The following is a 12,087-nucleotide window of genomic DNA, read 5'->3' on the forward strand; positions in this document are numbered from 1 at the left end:
CTCACCCCGCGTCCAGGTGGGTTTTCCCGGTGGCTCCCTGGGATGGAGTCCCGTCCACAGCCTGGCCCCTGGCTGTGGGATGAACCACGCTCCTCCAGAGACCTGGTTTTGCTCTTGGCTTCCCACCCCGACGGGGGGGGGCTTTCGCACCCAGACCACTCTGCCCTCCCCGTGTGGACCCTGAGTCTGAAGGGCCCTGGTGCTTCCTACAGATCCCCCTGTCCGAACAAAGGGATTAAACTCCCAAAATCTGGTTGGGAAAAGCAGCCCCTCAGATAACCAAAGCGATGGTGGGGAGGAGTTTGGCTGCAGGAGGACGGAGGTCGCCTCATCCGGCCCGGGTCGGGGGGAACGCTGGGTCTGACGGAAGCACGAGTGGCCGTGAGCGTCACGACCATGGAGGACACAGACGGCAGAGGGACGCGCAGCCTTCGGAAGCCAGGAAAGGCTCTTGAGGTGAGTAAGAAAGGATCCGGAATGTCATGATGGAAACATGTGAAACATCCCTGGGTTGGGGAAAAGGCTGGTACATGAAATCACAATCAAATTAAAACTTGGATTTTGTGATAAAATATTAGTATCTGTCTCATAAAATACCTGTATTTATCAACAAAATAATATTCAGAATATACAAAGTTACAGTAAATCAGTGAAAATACAGAAAACTGAATTTTTAAAATAGGCAAAAACAAAAACAGGCAAATCACTGAAGCGGGGAAGCAAACAAGAGGTTCAGCCTCACGAGAAACGAAGAAAACCCAAAACCTCACAGGTCAGCAAAAATTGAGAAGCCCAGGGGCTCCTGGGTGTCTCAGTGGTTTAAGCCTCTGCCTTCGGCTTGGGTCATGATCTCAGGGTCCTGGGATAGAGTCCCGAGTCGGGCTCTCTGCTCAGCAGGGAGTCTGCTTCCTCCTCTCTCTCTCTCTGCCTGCCTCTCTGCCTACTTGTGATCTCTGTCAAAAAAAAAAAAAAAATGAGAAGCCTGGTAGTACTCCAAGGGCCGCGGACAGAGAGCACCAGGGATTTTCAGACACTGCTGGTGAGAATGTACATGCTTGTGCTCATGTTAGAAAATCACGTTAAACCGCAGCAAGTCCGCTCCTACAACCCAGGACATTTATATCCACAGGGAGACATGCAGAGGGACGTTTGGAGCAATAACACTTGTAGTAGCAAAAAAAAAAAAAAAAAAAAAAAAATCAAAAGTAGCCTAAATTTCATTAGCATAAGAGATTAAGAAAATCGCAGTATGGTCATACAGTGGAACGGTTGCGGCCGTGAAGGTGAAGACAGCGCGTACCGTCCCCGTAGGGGACGGGGACGCAGATGCCCACGTGGATGGGGTCGCCAGCACTTGCGCGAAGTGGGAGGAACAGCCCTGCTCACAGCTTCCAGACGCGGACAGAGCAAGCACCTGAAGGTGAGCTCCGGGTCTGGGGGCGACTGCCCAGAGGGGGCACCTGGGGCACACAGGGAGCCCACGCAGGGCTGCTCCCACAGCTGGGAGGGCGCATGGCTCCACCCCTGGGCGTGTCCCCTGCAGTTGTGCCACACAGAGGCCCTGAGGACACGGGTCTCCGGCCTGGGATGCCTGGGCCGTTGCGGCGACGAGTGTGCGGTGTCGGGAGCAGTACTTACACACTTCCGTGCGGTTTAGCATCGCATAATACACTCGCAAATCCAGGGTGCAGGGATTGACAGCGCCTCAGAACGGTTTAGCTTAGGAGTGAAAAGGTCAGGTTTGGATTTCGGAATGCCCACTCGGCAGGCAGGTTGGCGTGTGTGAAACGCAGGCCAACTGGGGGCCTAGCCGGAGCTTGGGACGACGCAGGGAAAGATGACGCAGGGGGAGCTCTGGCAGCCGGGCTGGGGAAGGGGGTGGGGCGGAGGTTAGTGGAACGTGGTGCAGAGCTACAAAGCAAGCCCCGGACACCTCTGCTGAGACAGCGGGGACCAGCACAGGAAAGCCAGCAAGCTGTGTCCAGGCGCCCAGATTAACCGACACGCGAGCTTGGCGGGAGGAAGGCCGGTCCGGGTTGGGTGAGATGGCTTCGAAGCGACACCGGCACGTGGCTATGGGAAGACCAGGCAGGTGCCGGAGGGGCTCCGCTCACCGGGAGGGGCCGGAGGCACAGCCCGAGCAGCTCGAGAAGCGGAGAGTGATGCAAGACGGGCGTCCGCTGCGACACCAGCCGGACTGTGGGGAGCAGCCCAGGGCCAGGTGCGGCTGCGGGCCGTGGGGGTGAGCTGAGCGGGTCACTGGCCGCCCAGCCACCAGAAGTCAGGGAGAGCAGGGCAGCAGACGGAGACAGCAGAGTCGTGGGGGCCTGACCTGGGTGCCCTAAGGAGTTCTGGAGGACCAAAGGGAAGACCGGGTGAAAGTGGCGTGAGAAGGCCCCTCGCAAGTTCTGCAGGGCAGGGAGCAGTCACGGGGAGCCGCGCTCCGCCAGTGCGAGCGGTGAGTGGGCGCGGAGGTCCTCGTGGACAGCAGGAGAGGGACAGGAAGGGTCAGCGGTGGCGGGGCTTTGGAAAGTGCCCCTTTCCTCTATCACTCGGCCCTGGGGGCACCTTCCCGGGCAGTGGGCTGGCTGTGTTTAGGATTCTACAGGAATGGGGTGGGGTGTGGTCCCCTCTTTCGGCATGGCTGCCTCTGTACCTCTGTAACAAGTCGTCTTTGGCATAAAGAAGCTAAAATCTGCATTCTCTTTCCAATGCCACTTTAACTTTCTGGTACACGAACCCCTCGCGTCCCCGTGTTTTTCCGCTCACTACTTTGGTAGATACAGGAGTGCAAGAGCTTGTCCTTCACATGTCCTTGAGGAGGGAGCCACGCGCCTGGCTGTAGTGGGCACCGGCAAGTGGTTGAGAAGGCAGACGACAAACGCAAGGTGGACACGCAAACCGAAGCCGTCTCTTGCGTGTCCCGCGCGGAACTTGTCGTCACTCGGTCGTTCTGCCCTCTGGTGGTTTTTAGAGCCCGTCCCTGATGGCGACTTCCCTCCATCACCGCCCGTGGGCATGTCCCGTGTCCTCATGAAGCCTCATTCTTTCCCTATTTATTCAAGACATGCGCACATCATTTGCTGTCTAATTTGAATGAACGTCACTCCTTCTTTCCTATCAGCTGATTGTGCTTTCTAAAATCCCGCTGGGGAGATCGTGCCCTCCGAGCCCCCCGTCAGTTCTGACAGTCCTCACACCCCCTTCCATGCGGACTGTGCCCAGCTTCTTGGGCTCCTGCCTGCTTCTGAGAGAGTCACGAGTCGGAACCGACTGGCATCACTATGAGTTCCGGCTTGGACTCAGCAAATTCATTGCTTCCTCGTGTCTTCATATGAGAGTGCTGTGGCTTCACTTATCATGTTATTTCCATGTTCTCTGGTGTCAAACTAAGTCAGTTTATTTCTGGAACTACCCCAGGCGGCTTCAGCAGCAGGTGGACTACAGAGTCTAGTTCAGTACACAACCTGTGCATTAAGCAACTGGAGGGGAGTTAAATTCGTATTCCCAGACCTTAGTTTCTCAGACTACGAGATGGACACTTCGATTTGCTCATCTGCTGTAGGAAAGGGGATACAGTTTCTGGAGACTTGGAGACGTGCTTTCCAATCTGAACTCCAGGACTGCCCATAACTAGGCAAGTTATTTAACCTCTTTTGATAAACTTGTAAAATGGGACTATAATGCACTCTTCTAGTCCTGGGGTATCTAACAGAGATTAAACGTGTGAATGTGCCTGGCCGCAAATGATTAATGCCCAGCATTTTTGTTTTCTTCTTCATTACCCTTAACTTGAACCCTATTTTGGAACCTGAGAAACAGAACAAAAACAGATTGGGGCACCTGGGTGGCTCTGTCAGTTAAGCATTGCCTTTTGGCTGAGGTCATGATCCCAGGGTCCTGGGACTGAGTCCTGCATTGGGTTCCCTGCTCAGCAGGGAGCCTGCTTCTCCCTCTGCCCTCCGCCTGTTTGAGCGTTCTCTCTCTCTCTCTCTCACACACACAATAAATAATAAAATCTTAAAAAAAAAACACAACAAATTAAAAAGGCCAAACATTGTTAAGACTTGGAAGGGACAGTGTGCTAACGCTAAACTCTTCCATCAGATTCAAGAGAAAGGGCTGCCTCACTGTTCAATTTGAGACTAGCATTGACCCAATACAAAAACCGGAAAAACACAGGACTAAGAGAACAACAGAAGAACTACAAACTGATATTCCTCATGAACACAGATGCAAACATTCCTAAGAAGATGTCAGCAAGTGCAATATTCATTCATGACAGAAACTCTCACTCTCGGAAGAGGAGGAAATGGCCTCAATATGGCAAAGGGCAACCCCAGAAAACCTGTAGCTAATTTCCCAGGTCAAGGGACAGTCGGATTCCCTTCCCCCTAATATCAGGGAGAGAAAGACAGTTGCTGTTACTATGTCTGTGCGTTAGTATTACAACTAGTGTTAGAAATTATGGCCAATGCAATAAAGCCAGAAAAAGGGAAAAAGCCAGTTCCTTATTAGAAAAGAAGTGAAACCGTTTATTCTCAGAAATCAAAATCATTTATTTAAAAAAAGTTTTGGAATCCACAAAAAAATCTACTGTAACTTTTAAGTTTTTAGGATAAACAACCAATTTTTAAAAAGTAGAGCTATCAATTTGACACTAGATAAACAATATATTTAATGTGACATAAAAATATTAGCCACCTTGGAGGGATATATTTGACAAAAGATGGGCGAGACCTGAGCACTGGAAACGACAAAACACAGAATGAGACACAAAAGAAGAGACTTGAGGGATCGGCCACACACTGTGGCCACCGACCAGGTGACTCCACATGCTGAAGGTGTGGATTTCTCCCAGATCCATTTATGGATTCAAAGCAATTCTTTTTTTTTTTTTTTTTTTTTTGAAGCAATTCTGTTAAAAAATCTAAGCTGCCTTTAAAAATTTTTTTTTTTTTTGGAGATTGACAAGCTGATTTCAAAATTCAGGAAATGTGTGTGGCACTAGAGGTAAGAGAAACACTAAAGTAGAACTGAATAGACTCCAAAATAGGTCTGTACGTACATGATCAATTAATTTTTAAAAAATGTTGACCAGGCATTTCAACGGAGAAGTAATCACCTTTTTATCAAGTTGTGCTAGAGCTACTGGATATCGTGTTGAGAAAAGGAAACTCAACCCTTACCTCAGGCCAAATTTAAAATTAACCATAACAGAAAAAGACCAAACTCTAAGAGCGAAGACTTCCAAAAGTAAACACAGAAAATCTTAAGGACTTTGGACTTGGAAAATTTCCTTGAAATGACAGAAAAAGCGTGAAATAATTGATCATGTGAACTTTGATAAACCCCAAAACTCATGCCATTCAAAGGACAATGTTAAAGCAATGAAAAGGCAAGCCACCTACTAGGAGGAAGTACTACAGAACCTGTGCCTGGCAAGAAACCGCATTTGAGGTTTCAGATACCTCTGCATCTCACCGAGATGCCAAACGATCCAGTTACAAATGGGCAAAAGATTTGAACAGACACTACCTCAAGGACAATCCACAGATTGCAAATAAGCAGATGAAAAGACGCTCAGTTTCATGTTATTAGAGAAAGCAAATGCAAAGTGAGGGATCATGACACATCTATGGGAAAGACTGAAACCCAAAAGGCTAACCATACCGAGTGCTGGAGTGAGCGGAGGGACTGGCATGCTCTGCGTGGCTCGTACAAAGGTCAGGCAGTCACTACTATTTTGGAAAGCAGTTTAGCAGCTTCTAAAAAAGTGAAAGGAGCAGCTACCCTTTGACCCTGCCACTCCATGCCTAGGTATTTACCCAGGAAAAACGAAGGCGCGCGTCATGTCCGTGTCCAGACTTGATGCACATGTTCCTAGCAGTGTCATCTGTGATCAGGGCCCGCGCGAAGTGAGGCACAGGGAACAGGTGTGTGAACCTGAGAGTGAACACGAGCTGCCTTGTTCTTTCGCCCTAGTCTGGGTCCTGTTTGAAAGAGTTGAAGACCGGAAACAACCGAAGGGTCCATCAGCAGGTGGGTGGGTAGACAGACGGTGGTCTGTCCATAAAATGAAAGAGCACTCGGTGCTTGCTTCGGCAGCACATCCGATAAAATCAGAAGGATACAGAGAGAAGTAGCATGCGCCCGTGCAAGCATGATGAAGCATTCTGTGTTTTTATAAAATAACTAAGTCCTGAAAGGGGAACATGACCATAGTTAATAACACTGTACCGTGTATTTGAAAGCCGCAGATAGTAGATCTTATAAGCTTTCACAAGGATAAAACCTTGTTTTATCTGTGTGATGATCGATGTTAGCTAGACTCATCAGGGTTATCTCGCAATATATACAGTTACAAGTAATTGTGCTGCACACCTGAAACGAATGTTGTATGTACACTGTATCCCAGTAAAAAAAAATACTCCGCAGTAAAATGGAATAAACTATTGATTACTACAACAATGTGAGTAAATCTCGTAATTATTCACAGTGAAGGAAGTTAGGTAAAAAGGGCACATATCACACGGTTGCATTTATATAACGCTCTGGAAAATGCACTCTAATCTGTAGTGACAGAAAGATCAGCAGTTGCCGGGAGCTGGGGACCAGGGAGAGGGGACGGGAGCACCGGGAAACAAGGACCTGCCTGGGTGACAGGGACTGTTCACAGCGTGACTGTATCGCTGTCGGAATTTATCATACTTCACCCTTTCATATGGGCTCGCTGCACATTAGTTGTATTTCAGCAAAGCTGTTAAAAATAAAACGAGGCAGAATAAGAATTGAAGACGAGTCTTGGGGCGATGGTCAGTCAGCAAAGCATCTGTCTTCGGCTTAGGTCATGACCCCCGAATGGGGCTTCCTGCCCTGGGGGAGCCTGCTTCTCCCTCTCCCTTTGCTGCTCCCCCTGCTTGTGCTCTCTCTCTCTCTCTCTGTCAAATAAATAAATAAAGTGTTGGGGAAAAAAAAAGAGTCCTTTTTGGATTTTGATTGCTGAAATAAACACGAGACAATTGGGGTATTTTAATATCGAGTAGATATTAAATATATTAGATTACTGATATTTTTCTTAGCTACAGTAATGATATCATGGATATGTAAGGAAAGGCATGTATTCTTAGGAGAGCTATGCTGAAGTAGTTATGTTTTATGTACACTACATCAGTGTAGTTAGGAGTAATACGTTGTGATGTCTACAGCTTATTTCAAATAGCTTGGCAAAAACAGAATTACAAGAAATGAAAATTGCACACACAGAAAAACAAAAGACAATAGAAAAACATATAGATGGGGCACTGGGGTGGCTCAGTGGGTTAAGCCTCTGCCTTCGGCTCAGGTCATGATCTCAGGGTCCTGGGATCGAGTCCTGCGTCGGGCTCTCTGCTCAGCAGGGAGCCTGCTTCCCCCCTCCCCGCCCTCGCCTCTCTGCCTACTTGTGATCTCTCTCTCTCTGTGTCAAATAAATAAATAAAATCTTTTTAAAAAAGAAAAATAGATAAAGCAAATATGGCAAAAAATATTAAGAGTGTTGAATCTAGTGTTCAGTATATGCGAGTTCATTATACTATTTTTTCAACTATTTTCATGCTTGATAATTTTGTCATTAAAAAGTTGGAAAAGTTTACCATAGATTTGAAAAAAGAATGAAATTATAAAAGATAAATAAAACATAACTGAATTATCAAACTCAATGGTAGGTTTATCTTAAGTCATGGCAGAAGATAAAATCGGTGAATTGCAAAATAAATCTTTAAAAAATTATCCAAGATAAAGTACAGAGAAAGTAGAAAAGAAAAGTTAAGAAAAATAGAGTCTAAAATAAGCAGGTCTCTCATAAATCTGTCTGGAATCCCAAGAGAAAGAGAAAGAATTAAGGCTAAGGCTGCCTTTGTACCTACAACCCCTGAGAATTCCTACTGAATCCTTGAGCATGTAAATGGAAGAATCTACCCCGGCACCCCATGACCGACCGGTCTGCAAGTCAGCGACGGCCGAGAGAAGGTCACAGAAGCTTCCAGGGAGGAAAAATGACCTGCAAAGGCAAAGACTGAGAACCGACGCGTCATCTTTGCAACAGAAACTCATCTGTACGTGGAATATTTTCAGTGGATTCAAAGAAAACAAGTGTTAACCTAGAATTGTTTTAGCAGAAAAAGCATCTTTTAAGAATGAGGGCAGAATAAGGACATTTTCAGGTACAAAAAATGACAGAACGTTTGCTGCTAGTCCTGTGTCTCGGTGAAACGGTAAGAGTACGTGAGACAGAGAGAGAAGGTGAAGTCTGGGGACACGAAGAGTGCAGAGGACAAGAAAAATCAGAATATAAGTCCACTGGGATATGCGAGTGTATTCACACAGATTAGACTAAAGAAAACAAGAGTATCTTTTGCAGTTTAAAGTAGAATTAAAACACCAAACAATAGTTCATAAATTAGGAGAACGGAAAAGATGTCAACCTTCGGCTTTCCTAAGTATCGTCCTGAAGTTTCTTCATTGCCCCTCACGGAATCAGATCACTTTCAAACTAGCAAAGGGGAAAAAGGAGAACGGGCCGGCGGGGGAAGGTCCGTCCAAAAAAGAGAAAGAAAGTGGAGAAAAGTAAACTTAGCTGACACGGGACAAATTGAAAGCAAAAAATAAGAAATATTTTTCATCCTGTGTTTAAAAAAAAAAAAAGACCAATACCAGAAGGCAAGTGCAACAAGTAGCATATTATTAAAAACAAACAAACAAAACCCCCCAAAAAGCACCGGCCATAACCCGGCAGTCTGTCGACAATGGACCGGGCGCGCGTAGTCTCGCAAGGAAACACTCTACAGCAGTACAAACACACGGCCACAGGCATCGGCATCAGTATCACAAATGCGTATGACGCAAAGATGCAAGCCACAGACGAACTCGGAAAACTCTGACAAAGCTGAAAACTGACCCAGACGTCATTTATCCAAAGACATCTAAAAAGCCCGCGCAGCCCTAAAGGCAAAGGGCTGTCATGTTGTCGGGGGAGTAGACGCCTCTAGGGAGAGGACGCCCCAAGGGAGATGCTCAGCTGCGTCTTTGGGGGAGGTGGCCTGTCCCCTAGCTGTGCCTTGTGTGCTGGTTCGGGGGGGGGGGGACTATGTTTTTTCCCCCTTTTAATGTCTGCTTTAGGAATCAATTTAAAAATGAGCTGGAGGAAGAGCAGCCCTCCGAGGGAACCTCTGGGACACCCAGGAGCGAGAGCCTGGAAACGGACGCGCGCAAGCTGCCGAGACTGAGTCCTGAAGACAGAGAAACTGGACTGACCAGTGAGGAAGGAGACGAAGACGGTAATAAAAACCTCCACCAAAGAGAAGACCCGTAGCAGACGGTTTCACCAGTGAGTTCTACTGAACATTAAAGAATAACATGAATCCTTCTCAAACTCTTCCAGAAACCTGAAGAGGGAAATACTCTCGAACTCATTTTATGAGGCCAGGAGTATCCTGATACCAAAGCCAGGTAAGGATACAAGAAAAACAAAACTATCGGCCAATATTCCTGGTGAATGATTATACGCAAACCTTTTCAATAAAACACTAGCAAACCGAGTGCAACAGCCCATTAAAAGTACGTACACCACGATCAAGTATAATTTATCCTTGGAAAGCAATGTAAATTAATGTGATACACCACCTCATCAACAGAACAAAAGATACATGTTCAATACATACAGAAAAAAAACACATTTGATAAAATTCAACATCCTTTCTTGATAAAAGCTCCCAACAAATTGGGTACATAAGGACGGCATCTTAACATAAGAAAGGCCCTCTATGATCAGCCCACAGCGAACGTCATACTCAGCGGTGAGCTGTTCAGAGCTTTCTCAGCTCGGGAAAAAGACAAGGGTGTCCACTCGGACTACTCCTACTCAGCATCTACTCCTACTCAGTATCGTACTCCAAGTCCTAACCAGAGCAATTAGGCAGGAAATAGAAACAAAAGGCATCCAAGTCACAAGGGAAGAAGTAAAACCGTCTCTGAGTACAGATGGTGTGTGTATGGACAGTAAAAAAAGAAACCGAGCTATGAAACTACATAGGAATACAGCTGTTCTCCGTGGACAGGTGAGAATCTGGTACGTGACCACATCTACTTCTACCTGGGATTGAATTTCCTATTCACTTTTTCTTTTTTTAAACTACATAGGACTTCCTAGTTTAGGTACTTATTCCCTTGGGTTTTCTAATTTCTTCCTTTATCCTGATTTCCTCATCTACGTTTTACTGATATAAATTGCTTCAAATCATTTTCAGAACAGAATTTTACATACATGTATATACATACACATACATACATATTATCATCCAAATTGACTTACAAATGACCCAAGATTCTTATAATCTAGTCCACTCTTCTTCTCAGCCTTATACCTGTCCTAGGCCTGATATGCATATGTAATGGTCATATTTTGTCTAAACGTATGTGTATCTGTTTTGATGCGAGCGTGTACACGGATGAACAAGTAAGCACATATGGTTTGCACCCTGGACTCTCCCTGGGCTGTGCACCCTCCGTCGAATTTAGCCGCTCTGAATGTCAGCACTATGCTCTGTAGAACGGCACCTTGCACGACCATGTGCAACGCTAAAATGGGGGCAGTTAAAAAGATGTCAGTATTTGCTCTTCTTTGGCTGACGTCGCTGAGCTCATTTCTCTTTCAATAGGATTCTCCGCCTGTTTCTTTCTTTCAGGACCTGAGTATGAGGATTTGGATGAACACGTGCAGACAAAAGTGAACAGAGCGGAAGCTCCTGAGAAGATACCCCCCTAGGACCCTGCCCCCTCCCTGGGAAGCCCTATTCTTGCCATCTCTGGGCGAACGCAGGCCTTCACCAACTTTTACTTAAGACTGTCTTTCCTATTTTTTTCCAACCAGGATTTATGTCGTCCTCAACTTGCTCCGTCGCGCTTCAGAATCTGTACCACTATTGGCCACTTTGGTCTTTCCTGTCCCATGGCTGCAGGTTTTTCAGAGGAAGACCTGGTTTTCCGCTGTGGCCCCCGGAACGCCTGGCCTGCAGGGGTCATCGCGGTTCCGCGGAGGTCAGCGCGGGCCCAGCGGGACCCACAGCCGCACCCCCGTGCAAGCGGACCCTGCGGCTCGCCCTCCGCCCGCGGCCCTGCCCACGGCCCTGCCCAGAGGCGCGCGTGCGGCCGGGCCCGGGACGGCCGGGCACTCCGAGGCCCACCAGGGACCCCGGCTCCGACCCACCCGCCCACCAGCTCCCGCTCACCAAGGCCGGGTCGACCGCACCTTCCCTGCTGTCCTCACGGCTGCCCAGCGGGGACGTCGGCGGGACACGCGCTGGGACGGCGGCCCGGCTCAGCCCCGGGCCGAGGGGGACGAGGGGGACCACAGCACCCGCCCCCCGCTCGTGCTGTCCGTCGGGACTAGGGGGTGACCACGGCCCGCCCGCCCCACCCAGGCCGGCCCTGGGGACGGGGGTGGGGGTGGGGGGTGGGGACCCAGAGTGACCTCGGGCCCCCGCCCTCTCATGCCGGCCGCCCGCTCCCACAGGGACCGGGGGGAGGACTCGGGGCGAGCGCGGCCCTCCCGCCCCCCGCACGCCGGCCGTCGGGACAGCGGCCGCCCGGTGACCGCCGCCCGCGCCGTCCACAGCAGGCCCGAGTGCGGAGCGCGCATGCGCACGGCGCCGCTCCCCGCCCCCACCCCGCGCCCGCGCCCAACGCCCCCAACGCGGCCCGCCGGGCCATGGAACCCGGCGAAGTGGGCGCGGTTCGAGCTGCCCCGTTGGCGCGGTCCGGCGCCGTCCCCCCGTGAGGCCCGCGGGCGCTCGGACCCGGCTCCGCGGCCGCCCGCCCGGGCCGCTCCGCCCGCCTCCGCCGCTCGGCCGGGCGCGCGCGCCGCGCCCCCGCGGCCGGTCCCCGCGCGTGCGCGCTCCGCCGAGTGTATGTGTGTGAGTGTGTGTGCGGCCGAGGGGTGGCCGCCGCCGCCGACGATGCCGCGGGGCCGCCCCCCGAAGCCCAGGGAGAGCGAGGCGCGCGGCGACTCCGGTAAGCGGCTCCGGCGGCCGCGCTGTGCCGCTCCGCGCC

General features: G+C 49.7%; 1 protein-coding gene and 1 long non-coding RNA gene across 4 annotated transcripts in view; one reads left to right on the forward strand and one right to left on the reverse strand.

The window, feature by feature from the left end:
• Positions 1-584: 584 nt before the first annotated feature.
• On the reverse strand, positions 585-11,689 carry LOC132023696 (uncharacterized). The gene is made up of 2 exons (XR_009406026.1): positions 11,268-11,689; positions 585-3,052 (listed from the first exon to the last, which is right to left on the reverse strand). It is a non-coding gene; the product is annotated as an uncharacterized LOC132023696 (long non-coding RNA).
• Positions 11,690-11,926: 237 nt separating this feature from the next.
• ZNF236 (zinc finger protein 236) overlaps positions 11,927-12,087 on the forward strand; it is a 102,510-nt gene continuing 102,349 nt past the window's right edge. For all 3 annotated transcript variants that reach the window (XM_059409843.1, XM_059409845.1, XM_059409844.1), the window contains exon 1: positions 11,927-12,048. In XM_059409843.1, the coding sequence (XP_059265826.1) occupies positions 11,946-12,048 (103 nt within the window). In that variant the 5' untranslated portion in view covers positions 11,927-11,945. The remainder of the gene's footprint in view (positions 12,049-12,087) is intronic.

Source organism: Mustela nigripes, chromosome 8 (genome assembly GCF_022355385.1).
Source record: "Mustela nigripes isolate SB6536 chromosome 8, MUSNIG.SB6536, whole genome shotgun sequence".
In the NCBI taxonomy this organism is placed as follows: domain Eukaryota; kingdom Metazoa; phylum Chordata; class Mammalia; order Carnivora; family Mustelidae; genus Mustela; species Mustela nigripes.